General features: G+C 43.5%; 3 protein-coding genes across 4 annotated transcripts; 2 read left to right on the top strand and 1 right to left on the bottom strand.

Annotated features, from left to right (window-relative positions):
• Positions 1–411: 411 nt before the first annotated feature.
• Positions 412–5,081, bottom strand: LOC138609884 (G-protein-signaling modulator 3-like). Its single transcript, XM_069682558.1, has 4 exons — positions 4,930–5,081; positions 3,249–3,663; positions 2,726–2,923; positions 412–1,155 (listed from the first exon to the last, which is right to left on the bottom strand). Exons 2-4 carry the CDS (start codon positions 3,597–3,599, stop codon positions 919–921), a joined length of 786 nt encoding a protein of 261 aa, XP_069538659.1. The 5' UTR covers positions 3,600–3,663; positions 4,930–5,081; the 3' UTR covers positions 412–918.
• Positions 5,082–6,672: 1,591 nt separating this feature from the next.
• On the top strand, positions 6,673–11,311 carry LOC138610041 (adenylate kinase isoenzyme 5-like). Its single transcript, XM_069682737.1, has 10 exons — positions 6,673–6,735; positions 8,086–8,253; positions 8,777–8,860; positions 9,214–9,295; positions 9,754–9,888; positions 10,092–10,264; positions 10,360–10,473; positions 10,610–10,801; positions 10,992–11,076; positions 11,250–11,311. Exons 1-10 carry the CDS (start codon positions 6,673–6,675, stop codon positions 11,309–11,311), a joined length of 1,158 nt encoding a protein of 385 aa, XP_069538838.1.
• Positions 11,312–13,492: 2,181 nt separating this feature from the next.
• LOC138609885 (myosin light chain 4-like) lies at positions 13,493–14,086 on the top strand. 2 transcript variants are annotated; one of them, XM_069682560.1, is made up of 2 exons: positions 13,493–13,507; positions 13,550–14,086. In XM_069682560.1, exons 1-2 carry the CDS (start codon positions 13,493–13,495, stop codon positions 14,084–14,086), a joined length of 552 nt encoding a protein of 183 aa, XP_069538661.1. The 2 variants fall into 2 exon arrangements, with proteins under 2 accessions (XP_069538661.1, XP_069538660.1); XM_069682559.1 differs by having other exon boundaries at positions 13,493–14,086.
• Positions 14,087–14,367: the final 281 nt, after the last annotated feature.

Raw genomic sequence — 14,367 nt, 5'->3', positions numbered from 1 at the left:
ACAGTCATTGAACTTTCCATCAGCGTGAATATCTGCTTCAGACCGACACAAGAAGCTGTTCTGCTGCAGACTGAGCCCACCTGAGGGCTCCAACATGTCAAGGCCACAAGGTAAAGGTGTGTTTTGGGTAGAGGAAGTGGCGGGACGTCAATTCGGTGGCTCCATCAGCCGATCTCTACTGCACACACTCTGGATACATATGGCAGCGCCCGCTCTGGGAGCAATTTTGGCTTAACTCTTGTACAATGAGAAGGGGTGGAAATACGTCGTCCATCTTTATATACAGTTAATGGTTCTTTTACGACTCGTCAGGACTGTTCCACTGAAGAACAAATATGTTTGTAGAAGTGGTTCTTGGTTAGAGTCCCTCAGTGAGAATTCCTCCAGTTCTGACAAACAAGGTGAATTAATTTCCTTTATTGATAAAACATTAGTAAGGGTGATATTTGAAATACTTTAAATCCATAGTTTACATCCATATTAGACAACTACCAGTCTTAGTCTTCTTCTTCACTGGTTTCAATAATTTGAGATACAAATCATGGACCCACTCATTAAAACAATGGTCCCCAGGACTACAAGCATAAACCTTTAACTACCGGGGTCAGGAGCACTAAAACAAGCAACAAATCATACAGTGGGAACACATCGGCCAGTCTGATATCGGGCCTTCAGGGTTTGTTTACTATAATCAGTCTCTGTGTGATCAAAGCTTGCACATGAATACAGGCTCTCTCTTTTCACTCTATCTTGCAGGTAGACGGATTCACAATAACACTTTAAACATCCACAATGTCTTAAAAACAAGATCCAAACTCTGTTCCACAGTCTGAAACTTGACAAAGGTCCAGGATCTGGTACTCAGTCAAACCCTGTTCCCGTGGTCCTCCGGGAAACACTTTCAGACTCTAAGTTTCATCATTGAGGGTGTTGGTGTTGGTGGTGATGATGGTGGGGGGAGGAGCCAGCGGTGTGTCTATTGATGTGTTCGTCGTCCTCAGTGTGTGTCACAAGCAGCGAGGCTCTCTGCTCGTCCATTCTCCTGGACTGAACTCTTTGAATCAAACTGAAGAAATCATCCTGACCTTCAGGAACCGAATCAATCACATCGTCCAGATCGGGAAGGGAGCACCTCTGGTCCTCCATCCTGTCAGACTATAGACAGACAGGTGGTGAGACATGCAGATAAGGAGTAAAAGAGACCTGTTGCCAGACCTTGTCATTCTAGCACCAGATACTGGTCCTCTCTGCAGACTGTTCCCCAGTCACTTACTAAACCTTACCACTGTATGTATATACTGGACAATGGTACATTGACTACATTGTCAATGTTCAGAGACTGCTATCATGTCCAGAAGTTCCTGCTCTTAAGATTGTGTACCCTTTCCCTTGTCTGTACCCTGGTCTTGCCGTACCACATTCAAACCATACCTCTATCCTATTCCCTTAATTTACCCTTCTCTGTCCTGTAACCTGTTCAAAACATGTACCCGTTCCTGTCTGTACCCAGTTCAAACCTGTGCCCTGCTCAAAACTGTAACCTGTTCCTTCCTGTACCTTGTTCAAACATGTACCCTGTTCCTTCCTGTAACCTGGTCCTTCCTGTACCCTGTTCACTGTTGTACCATGGTCTCCCTGTACCCTGTTCCTTCCTGTACCCTGTTCACTGTTGTACCATGGTCTCCCTGTACGCTGTTCATTCCTGATTATCTCCTTTGCTCTGTCCCATGCCCTGCTCAAAACTGTACCCTGTTCATTCTTGTACCCTGTTCCTTCCTGTACCCTGATCCTTCCTGTACCCTGTTCCCTGTTGTACCATGGTCTCCCTGTACCCTGTTCCTTCCTGTGCCCTGTTCACTGTTGTACCATGGTCTCCCTGTACGCTGTTCATTCCTGATTATCTCCTTTGCTCTGTCCTGTGCCCTGCTCAAAACCTGTACCTGTAACCTGTTCAAACATATACCCTGTTCCCTGGTTTTGCCCTGTTCAAAGAAATACCCTGTTCCTTATTGTACCCAGTTCAAACCTGTATCCTGTTTAAATCTATACCCTGTTACCTGCCAGTGCCCTGCTATACCCTGCTCCCTTTTGTACCCAGTTCAGACCTGTACCATGATCAAACCTGTGCCCTCCGTACCCACTTATACCCTGTTCCCTGCCTCGGATCAAATCTTCACCCTGCTGTGCCCTGTGCAAACATGTCTGTTCCCTGCCTTTACCCTGTTCTGTACCCTGGTCTTCCTGTGTGCAGTTCAAACCATTTATCTTTACCTTCCTGTATCCTATTCCCTGCTTTCACCCTGCTTGGTCCTGTACCCTGGTCAAAACCTGTAACCTGTTCTTTCTTAAACCAGTTCAAACATGTACCCTGTTAATACCTTTACCCTGTTCCTTCCTGTTTGCGGTTAAAACCTGTGCCCTGTTCCTTCTTGTACCCAGTTTAATGTACCCTGTTTCTTTCTGTAACCTGATCAATGCTTAGAAGTGCCTGTTGCTTAAAATCAGTTCAAACTTAGATCCAGTTTCTTCTAGTACCAAATTCAAGCCTGCAACTTGATCAAACCTGTACCCTGTCTCCTGACCAGCATCTCAGCTTCAAACCAGAACCATTTAGTGACTGAAACATTCCCACCACCCATCACTCACTGTTGGTCTGTTCTATAGTTTTGTCTAAAGACAAACGTCAGTATAGATACCTTATATTTCCACCTAAATACATTCATACCTGGTAATGTATGAGCATGTAGTAGAAGTCCAGACTGGGCTGGGTGGGCTGGTCGGGGCTGCAGGCCCCACATTGAGCTGCTGTTCCTGGATCAGGCAGTAAGCTAACGCTGGCTCTCTGGTCGTCCAGTCTCTGACCCTGGCACTCCAGAATCAGGTCCAACAAAGCCTCTGGCTCTTCCTGTTGGCTGTTTCTACGCTACAGCAACAACACAGGGGCAAGCCATGGGTTATGAAACATGATGCATGTTCTTGTAGACATTTAGTAGAGTCATCATCTGGAAAGACTAACAAGTGTGTTCAATCCACCTTTCGTAATTTAATGTCGAAGCTATAAGAAGCCTGTGGACATAGACACTAAAAGTCAACTCAGTCAAATCACAGAGCTTCACATTCTGCTGGCACCACACAGTCTGCTCCGGACGACACTTTGAAGAAACCCTGTTCAACATTGACCTGTTTACACTCTTGATCCATTTAGAAAGACCTGAACAGGTTTTATAGCAGCAGCAGGTGATGGTTACCTTGCTCCTGGAAGTTGAAGCTTTGGTCCTGGAGGTCAGAGCAGAGCCAAGGCTCTGACCCCGGGGTCTGGTGGAGCTACCTTCAGAACCAGGACTTGGCGCAGGAGTCATAAGACCTACGAGGGTCCTGAGGGGTGAGGTAGCGGCTGAGGTTCTGCTGCTGGTTGCAGACTGAGGCTGTGGCACAGCCCTGGTGTTACTGGGACTGTGGTATGCTGGCCTTGCCTCAAGGCTGCCATTGTGGTGGGGGCGTGGGGAGCTCTTAGATGCCGTCCCCCCGATTCTCCCATTCTGATGAGCAGGTGAAGAAAGGGAAGGAGAAGGTACACCTGAGAGTTTTTTGTCAGCCATGATGGAGCTGTGGAGGTGTGTGGGGGGCTAATATCCTTGTTCTCATCAGTGGGAGGAGCTTAACCTGGAAAGGAAGAGAAAAGAGCAGGTAGTGAGACAGAGATCCGACCTCAGGAAGAGTTTTAGGATATACAAAAACTACAACGTCGCGTCTCTATTGAAATGATTGTGAGTAACTAAACCAATGAAATCATTAAAAGGCTACGCCCCATGCACATGAAAGTCTGCTTGAGGCCTTGTGATGACCAGATGAGTTGTTGCTTTAGATAGGCCTCAGCACGTGCAGACTTTCCAGGAACGCAGGAACTGCACATTTGGATTCATCCACAGATCATGTGGTTCCTCGATTGGGCAGTTTTCAGAAAACAAAGTGGATATAATAAAGATGTAAAGTCAAAACCATCTTACAATAAAGTCTGTCCAGGAGCTGTTTGCATCACAGTATCTTCCTCAGCAAAATGTCATTTGTTATAAAAATGTTTTTCAAAATAGAGGAAATTCTTCCTCCAGGAGAGCTTTGAATCTTATCTTGTAAGCTGACTTGGCAAGAAGAACAGGGCAGACGTCAATAAGTGTAAATCTGTTGCTTTAGTCGATCAGAGGGACATATAAAAGTACAGCTAACATAAGCTAGCATTAGTAGCTAAACTAGGTGCTCATAACAGGGGGGGTTGTATCCAACATGTCATAAATATATGATCTCTGTGGCCCTCATTTTCTGCCTCTGAAAAGATCTTCACAGTGTGCCGAGAACAACAAGGAAACCTAATTAAAAAATACTAAAACAACAAAAAGTGAGCAAACACTTTCTAAAGCAGTCTGGTTTCAGACAGTCCAGCTTTAAGTAGACCAGCTCTGGTCTGCTTTCATTCAGCTTCAGCAGAAGTAGGTCAACAACAACACAAAACCACAGAGTGTCTAATCACATTTACAACACAAAGGAAACACACACACACACACACACACACACACACACATGAATGCATTAATGAACAGTGTCACTGCGTTCGTCTGTTTTAAAGGCTCATTCAGTAAAATACGAATCTTCAGCACCACCTAGGGGAAGTCACAGGAAACTACAAACAGACAGTTACAGTGCGACCACACCGACAGGAGCTCAGATGGTCCAAATTTAACAACAAAATCCAGCAGTACATCTTGAAAAAGTCTGTTTCCTCGTTAAGTTTCAATGTGTGAAGTTTTCATCTGCAGAAAAGACGAGGCGGACATTAAAATAAACTTAATTTGAGCTGTTCAAATAAACAGTTTCAATACGCTTTAAATCAACAAATGAAATAAACAGGTTGAATAAAGGTTTGAGTTACTTCACCTCAACATCCAAAAGTTTCCTCAACTTCTTCTTGTTTCCCGTCCAGTGCTCCCTCTTCTTCTTCTCTTTTTCTTCCAGTTCTTCCTCCGTCTCGTCCCTTCGTCCCACAGACTGAAATCGGTTCATTCTGCTCCATACACACATACACTATAACACACATACATACACAAACACACACACACACACACAAACACACACACACACACACACACACTGACACAATGAAAGAGAGAGAGGGCAAACTCCCCCTGTGGGCTTACATCACGGTTGCTATAACAACTAAAGAGAGGCTTCCAAATCCTGCCTCCAAAAGACACACACACAGACATCACGCACACGCACACACACACACACACACACACATTCCTGCATTGTTGGGATCCATTCAATCGAACCCAGAGAATGCTGCTCCGCTGCTGTGGGCCTCACACACACACTAACACAGTAAAAGAAAAAAGAAAAAAGAAACACACACACACACACACACACTTGTGTTTAACTGTTAAGTATAAATAAAGTTTTTATAAAAAATCTTATGCAACAGTAGAGAAATTTACATTTATTTAGTTTTTATGAAATTGAACATTTTAAGCTTTAAGAAGTGATTTTTCATAATTTATGCTGATTTATTTATAAATTCATATTTTACTTACTAATACTAACATTTTCTTTATCACTGTTTTGTATGTCTTCTGTCTTGCATGATATGATAAATGTAAAACCTAAAATTTATGTTAATTAATTATTTCTGTTTGTTATTGTTCTGCATGATTTTTTATGGTCTCAGTAACTGTTGTGTTATATTCTACTCTTATGGTGTTTATACCAGTTAAACAAACATGATTAATATAAACAAACTTTATCAGTTGAATGTTCTTAAACAGCAGCGAGTTGTTTATTAGCTAACAAAAAGAAACATACAGTACAGCTACAGTTACTGTTTATTTTAATGAAGAGTTTGGTGTTACATCATAATGAACTATAAACAAAACAACATCAACCACACTAACGTGATGGTTCAGGTCTGTAGTTCTGTCTGTAGTTCTGCTTGTTGTTCAGTCTGTACTTCTGCTTGTAGTTCAGTCTGTAGTTCTACTTGTAGTTCTGTCTGTACTTCTGTTTGTAGTTCTGTCTGTACTTCTGTTTGTAGTTCAGTCTGTACTTCTGTTTGTAGTTCTGCTTGTAGTTCTGTCTGTACTTCTGTTTGTAGTTCTGTCTGTACTTCTGTTTGTAGTTCTGTCTGTACTTCTGTTTGTAGTTCTGTCTGTAGTTCTGCTTGTAGTTCAGTCTGTACTTCTGTTTGTAGTTCAATCTGTGGTTCTTTCTGTAGTTGTGTCTGTAGTTCTACTTGTAGCTGTAGCTTGTGGCTGTAGATCTGTTTTTCAGTTGGTAGTTCAGTCTATATTTTATGTAGTCTGTATTTCAGTCTGTGGTTCTTTCTGTAGTTCTTTTCTCTGCCACCATGTGTCACTATGATGATTTCACATTGACCCTGATGTGTCTGAACAGCTCATTAGCCCCGTTAGTACAAAACAATATAAATAAACACAGAAGTTACCAAGGCAACAGCTCCATGCCACCTGATGCTGCTGTCAATCATTCAGGCATCGTCACTCGACTCCCAAAGCCGCCACAAGGACAGAAGTAAGGATAGATAGATAGATAGATAGATAGATAGATCTGAGTAGGAGAAAGAAAGGAGTGAAACAGAGACAACAGAAGAAGAGGAAGAAGAAGAAGAAGATGTTAAACAGCAGAGAAGTGAAGGACTACCTGTCTCACCATCACCTCCCTCAGCTGCTGGAGGTGAGACACTTTTCTCTTCAGTTTCATGTTTCTGATTTTATTAATTTTAGAAAGTTTCTGCTGAACACCGAGGTAATCTCTTTCTATATCGTTTTTACAATGTTTTTTCACATCATGAAAGGATATTTTTTTTATTATTGACATATTCTAGTCATTAGATGCCAAAGTTTTACATAAGAAACTTTTCTTGTTTTAACAATATATCAACTTTAACAAATATCGTTAAGACACACTTCTAACACAGGGCTTTTTGCTATAAAAAGAAAGTTATTATGGCATTAAAAAATGCAACAACTGGTTAATTGTTTTTATATATGATATCAAAGAAATGGATAAAGTGAAATCTTAACAACAAAGTTATAACAATCAGAATAATTTGGTATCAGTTATAATGAGAACTTGTCATACCATGAAAAATAAGTCATGTACTTAAAAGGTGATTCTGTGTTACAGTTATATGTCATTCGTATCATTAGCCATGTGCGCACATGACCAGATGGACTGTGCTTTATAAGGAGAACGTTGCCTGTAGGAGTCTTTGGGTTTGATAAATCAGAACTTTTTCAGCTTTAATGCTTATGGCCACTTTTAATATGGATCTTACACTACGTTTTATAGATGAGACGTCCCTTGTCTGTAGCAGACATTCAGCAGATAAAGACAGAAAACTCCTCAGGGAGGAGCTAGAGAGCTGAAGGGGACGCAAAGGTACTGCAAGCTGTACAGTCAAAAACACACCAAAAAAACATTTTGATATATTTGTTCTTTTGTTTCTTGTTGGTACACAACAAATAACTCACAACTATGATTGGAAAACGTTGATACTGAAGAAACATTAAAACTTTAACTTTTTTCATCGTTTTATCAGATTGGCAACAACACTTCTGACTTAATTTTCACACAGAATTAAAATTTCAGGGATTTGATTTTAAACATGGAGATCCACTTCAAAATACATGGATGGGATTATAATGACAGAAGGGGGAGCTGGTTCACAGGAACAAAAGGAGCTCATCGTTGCTGTAATTATTACTGATTGGAGCTGAACAGTAAATGTTAAGAGCTTGTTTTAGCATACGGACTTGATGAGCAGCTGTTTTCTATGGTAACAGTACTTAACATCACAGAAGTGGCCAGGGCGAGAGACCTACAGTGATATGAGAGAGAGAGAGAGAGAGAGAGAGAGAGAGAGAGAGAGAGAGAGAGAGAGCATCTCATCAGCTGTTAACTTAAACAGGCTGAAATTTCCCCATTTCATTCAAATTACACTGACTCCATCAGTCAGACAGATTCATAATCTAGGAGTGGAGACAGTAAAGGCTTTTTAATTTCACCTCATCTGTGTCTCAGAGTTTGTTAACAGGTCTTCTGTATCACCATCCTGCGGACCCCATCGGCTTCCTGCACAGCTGCCTGAACAAAACCACACAGCTGGGAGGTCCTGAGGTTGTCACCTGGGACACCTTCATCCATCCTGAGAGACACCCGCTGAGTCCTGTACCCCCAAGGACAACATCTGTAAGCCTTAGGGCAACGTCTGTACCCACTGGGACAACGTCTGTACCCACCGGGACAACGTCTGTACCTCCAAGGACGGCATTTGTTCCTCCCAGGACAACATCTGTACCTTCTACGACACCACAAATTCCCCATAACGCATCCCAGATACCTCCTATAACACCATTAATACCCCCCAAAACAACATCTATATCACCAATACAACCTGACAAAACAACCTTACTCCAAACATCAGCACCTATACCCCAAACAGTCGCCCCAAAACTCCAAACTATACCGCCTATACCACAAACAGCACAGCAAATACCACAAACATCAACTACTACACCTTGGATAATACCCCCAATATCCCCAACATCAACAGCAGCTCCGCCGACACTTTTTGGGCACCAAAGTCCCTCCATTAATCCCAAAATAACAGTCTTACCCCCTCTGACACCCCAGGTTTCCTCCATCAACAATAAAAACCCATTTGGACCGCCCCAAACAGCTTCTGAACAATTTCCCAAACTCCTCCCTCCAGTTTTACCTGGACCTGCAGGGACCCCGTCACCCACCCTTACTGAGAGGAGGGAACAACCAGACCAAACTCAATTCAGCACAGAGGGTAAGATATGGGATCCTGAGTTTGATCTCTAATAGTTTTGTTCCCTGAAGTTTTGTTCTTTGGGATTTCTGTTACCGAGGAGCTCAGTAAGACTTCTAGGTATCTGGAAGTGCAATTTGGTTTCAAGGTCAGTTTCAATTTGGATCTTCAGGGTTTCAAGAAAGGTTAAGTTTCCCAGGATATCAGTCATAGTTTAGGTCTGCAGAAATTAGGTTCTCCTGGAGTTCAGTTGAAGTTCATTCTTCAACTGGACCTCAGTTCTGCTGGATATCTGTCCTTCAGGGGCTTGGTTCTCAAAGACTTCCGTTTTTCTCAGAATTGGTTCGAGAAGAGTTAATTTCTTTGATTCTCAGAGAGTTCAGTTCTTTGTCAGTTTAGTTCTCCGGCCTGTGGTTCTCAAAGAGCTTAGATCTCAGAGAGTTGGTCCTCAGAAAGGTCAGTTCTCTGGGATTTTGGTTGTTAAAGAGTTTAACTATCCGAGAGTTGGTTTTCAATTAGTTTAGTTCTTTAGAAGGTCGATTGTCAAAGAGTTCAGTTCTCCTGGAGTTCAGTTAATGGGAGTTGGTTCGAAAAAGAATTCAGTTTTTTGGGAGCTTGGTTCTCAAAGAGTCCAGTTCTCTAACAGTGGAGATCTCAAAGTTTTCAGTAATCAAGGATTTTGGTTGTCAAAATTTCAGTTGTCTGGGAGTCCGTTGGAAGCTTGATCCAAAAGGTGAATGGAAAAATCTCCAATCATTTCAACCAAGTCCAGTTGCCTTTTGGATTAGACTTTTAATTACCAGGACTTGGATGACAAAGGACCTTCACAGATATTTGGGAGTTCAGTTCTTGGAGACTTTGCAGCGGTAGAAAAATATGAGTGTAATGTGATTCTTCTCGCTATCCTCCTCCAGGTCTTCCTCCCTCTCCAGTCCGGTCTCAGCTCTCCATAGACTCAGACTCTGACCTGACAGAAAGTTCTGGACTCCGGCAGGAAGTCAGCATCAAACCTCCTCAGAAGCCACGCCCCCTCATTTTCTTCATTATCGGTATGTGAATATAAAACACAGAACAAGAGATGTGAATTAAACCTTAAAACTTAACTGTGATCTCATGTCCAGCTTCTCTTCATCTGTTAACACATCAGCTCCATTGTCCCATTTTGTTGTTCAATATAAAGATCCCCAGCCAAGTAAAAAATGAGGACATTGTGGTTTATGCGGGAGAGTTGGTCTTCTTTTATTCCTATCAGGTGGTCCAGGAAGTGGGAAGGGAAGTCAAGCAGCTAAGCTAGCTCAGAGCTTCAACCTCAAAGTTGTCTCATTGGATGAGCTGCTCCGGAGGCAGCTACTAAGCCAAGCCTCCCCCAGCAGGAAGTGGGAGGTTATCTCACAAATGATGAGTCATGGAGAGCTGGGATTACAGGTCAGAGTCAACAGCCATTACCCTGAACCACCACCCATCACCTTTACCCAAACCCTGAATATATGACCCTGTAAACAAACTCTGCGTGTTCACAGGAGGAGACGATCTCAGAGCTTAGGCGACTGCTGATTGCTAAGCAGGATGTCAAGGGGTTCATCGTGGACGGATTCCCTCGAAACGTCCACCAGGCTCTCAGCTTCCAGGAGCAGGTACTGACCAATCAAAGAGTCCAAGGGGGACACGACTAGATTCTAAACAAGTCTAAAATCAACCAGGAAGTAAACGTGACGCAGCGGTGCCTAATAAAGAAGTGAATTCTGTTCTTCTCGCCCCCTCTGTGTTCAGATTGGTTCTCCTGACCTGGTGATGCTGCTGCTCTGCTCCAATGAGACACTGTGCTGTCGTCTGCAGCGACGAGCCACTGAGCTCGGTCTCCTAGGAGACAGTAGCCACGCCCTGCGGAAACGCCTGGACACGTTTCAGAGAGACATCGTCTCCATCAGCAGATACTACAGACAGCTACACCTGCTGACACAGGTACACCTACCTACATGGTTTACAACAGACTGACACAGGTGATCGAGTTCACTGTCAGCAAGCGTGCTACCAAGTTTGCTTACTGATGAATTGCGGTTAGCTCACCACCTACAGCTTAAACTTACTGTGAGTCACCAACATTCAGTGTGTGTGTGTGTGTGTGTGTGTGTGTGTGTGTGTGTGTGTGTAGGTGAATGCAGACAGAGATGAGGACCTGGTATTTGCAGATCTGGATTCAGTCATCAGAGGCAAACTGCCTCAGAAGGAGTCATCAGGTAACGATGGATCTACTGAAATAGCTTATTTGTCCGACAGACGAGGTTAGAAAGATTTAGAATACAGTTCACTGTCACTGTTACATCCTTCCTCAGTGTAATGAGGTACAATAAAGTGAATCACAGACAGCAGAGACACTGATCGATTAACTGATCTATTTGTTTGTCTCCAGATCCTGCTGATATCCCAGAATGCAGCAGTGCAGTCCCTCCTGTCCCCTCTAACAACCAATAACACTTTCAACAACATTGTCTTGTCTGTAAACGTGTGAGCCAATCAGAGGTCAGTATGACCCCTGAGCAGTCTGTAAGCAGTCTTCTTATTGGATAATAATTCTTTGTCGTTGCTCGCTGGGTTCAGCATCTTAAACTGTTGATTACCTGTGAAACATGGCATGTGTTGTCATGACAACGTGTCCCGACATTGTGGTCATGATGATGAAGATGAAGGTTGATCATGTTATGTGTAAAACATGTTACATGTAATAACAGTTACAAGTGAAAATCTGTAATAATGTATTTGGATGGATAACATTTAATGACTCGACTGGTTTGATCTAATATACCTAAATATCTTATTATAAGTGCAACTTCCTTTTTTTTGAAAATATGACCGTAAAGTCCGGAATATAAGACGTTTGTTTTTGGGGGTACCGCAGAGGTAAAAAAGCTTTTCTATAGCTATTTATTAATGAAGAGAGAGAGGGTGTAACAACTGGTGCTCCGAAAAAGACTCAAATGCAGGGGTCACGCAGAGAGGAGCAGGCGTTCAATCAAACTGTTTACTTTAAGCCAGACAGTAGAGGTCAGTCAGAGCAGCAAGAGTACAGATCAGGGTCAGGCTTTCACTCAGTATCCAGGAACAATCCAAGGTCAAACAGTAAACAGACTCACGGAGGGGCACAGGCAGAATCAGAGTCCAAAAGGCAAAGCAGAGGTCACAAACACACGAAGGCAGAACACGAGAAGAAAGGCTGGAAAGAAAATCTGGCAGAGTACAAGTGAAACGGTGGTGGTCTATATACTGAATGACTGATTGGAAATAGACAACACCTGTGGCTGAATGCAAGGCGGGAAACTTACAGGACATTCAGGAGCTTCTGGCTGTGAGGGCCGACGCCGTAATTGTGTACTCTTAACGTCATGTGTGAAAGGGGCGATTTTAGGGGCGGGCTGCCTCGACATTTTCTGGATATAATCAGGAGTGCATGTGTGAAACGTTTGATGAGTTTCGTTAGAATTCTAAAACATTAATGACGTCAGGATCAACGTGTTTTAATGTGTTACAGAATAAAAACACTTTGTTTCACTTCATGTGCTTCTTTCTTGTAAAGCTCACTTATACACGCACGTTAACTCAGTGTGGCTACAGTAAAACAGTTAGACTGATTCACACACACACATGAGCATACACAGAATACCGTTCTTATAGGTTGGTGTGAAGTGAGACCCGCTGCAGCTCTGCTCTCTATCAGCACTGTTATTTAAAGAGTGAAGGACTCAGAGCATCATGGAGAATCACTGTCCTTATCACAGCAGGGAATGTTAATGAAACCTTATCTGACAGCACAGCGGGAGATACAAGACTGAAATAGACTGAAGACAGACAGACAGACAGACTTCTGTCTTCTGTTCTAGGAGAAATGAGACAGGGATCATTTCTTTTCCTGTGACGACACGAGAGAATCAGACCTCGTGTTTCTCTTGTTATTAAACGGTTAAATGTTTATGTCGGCTTTCTCCTGCAAATGCACCAACTCAACAAGTCGTGCTCATTTCGTTGCTTATTCTTTAGTTTTTTATGCGTGTTGGATCCAAAAATATTTTTTAAAATGCCAGAGTCACACCATAAAACATAAAAGCTAACAACTGAAGCAGCTTAAGAGCAGAAAGTCCCCTCATATGTGAGGTAAAATTACTGTTTTTGTCAATGGAGTTTGGTGGCTTTAAGAGAGCGATGTAACAGCTGCTTCTGGCTTCAAAAAAAGCATCTAACGCATTAAAAAAGGTCTGTCTGTTCAGGGTTACCTTCTGTAATGTTGCCGCCTGTCAGCGGCTAAAATGAAGCACTCATTGAGAATGTACTTTTAGTGTATGTTTGTCTCTCCACTCCAGAAAGTGATAAGGAAAACCAGTACCAGTACAAGGAGCTCAGAGGATCTCTGTGGGTTCTTTATCACAGTATATCTTTACTTCCCTCCTCATGGCTCCTGAGTTGGACTCGCTCCGAGCTCTGGTCCACTTTCTTCTGGAAGCTTCTTATCTTCTCTCTGAGTGTTTCTATTCCAGTTTTCTTCCATCTTTGGTCAGCCTCTCTCTCCTCTCTCTCCTCTCTCCCATCTCTCTCATTCGCTTGCCCCTCCTCTGGCTGCTATAAGACACCCACACCTCCATCACCGCCTGTCCTCTCTGCGTCATGGCTCCGAAAAAAGTGGAACCCAAAAAGCCGGAGGTGAAGAAGCCGGAGGCCAAGAAAGAGGAGCCTCCTCCGCCTGCTAAGCCTGCAGAGCCGGAGCCCAAACCTCCTGAGGTGGACCTGAAGAGCATCGTGGTGGAGTTCAGCGCAGACCAGATCGAGGAGTTCAGAGACGCCTTCACACTGTTCGACGAGACGCCAACAGGAGAGATGAAGATCTCTTTCGCTCAGTGCGGAGACGTCATGCGAGCGCTCGGACACAACCCCACCAACGACGACGTGCTGAAGCTGCTGGGGAGGCCGAAGGCGGAGGAGATGCATGTCAACCTGCTGGACTTCGACAGCTTCCTGCCCATGCTGCAGCACGTGGCCCGCTCCAAAGAGCAGGGCACCTTCGAGGACTTCGTGGAGGGTCTGAGGGTGTTCGACAAGGAGGGCAACGGCACGGTGATGGGGGCCGAGCTCCGCCACGTCCTCTCCACGCTGGGAGAGAAGATGACGGAGAACGAAGTGGACCGGCTCATGGTGGGACAGGAGGACGCCAACGGACACATCAACTACACCGAGTTCGTCAAACACATCATGGCTGGGTAGAAAATGATGACGCTGGTTCTTGTGATGGACTGTGGTTCTATCTGTGAAACTCGGCTCTGCTGTATTATATATTAAATCCAAAAAACTGAGAAGTGTTTGTTTCCACTGAGTCTCAATTAAACATCTACAGTCCTTCTTACTGCTCTTTTTCTTCTACCAACAATGAGTTTCTTTATGCTTCTGATTCGTCTTTAGAAACATGTCCTGGTTGTGCTTCAAACAGTCCAGTATCAGACATGTCAACAGGTGCAAGTGCATTAAATAAAGTTTGTTTTTACCAG

The sequence above is a fragment of the Semicossyphus pulcher genome, unplaced genomic scaffold (genome assembly GCF_022749685.1).
Source record: "Semicossyphus pulcher isolate SPU_LCO1_2020_fin unplaced genomic scaffold, fSemPul1.0.p SCAF_6, whole genome shotgun sequence".
Taxonomy (NCBI): Eukaryota; Metazoa; Chordata; class Actinopteri; order Labriformes; family Labridae; genus Semicossyphus; species Semicossyphus pulcher.
This window is presented reverse-complemented; position numbering and strand designations above follow the sequence as displayed.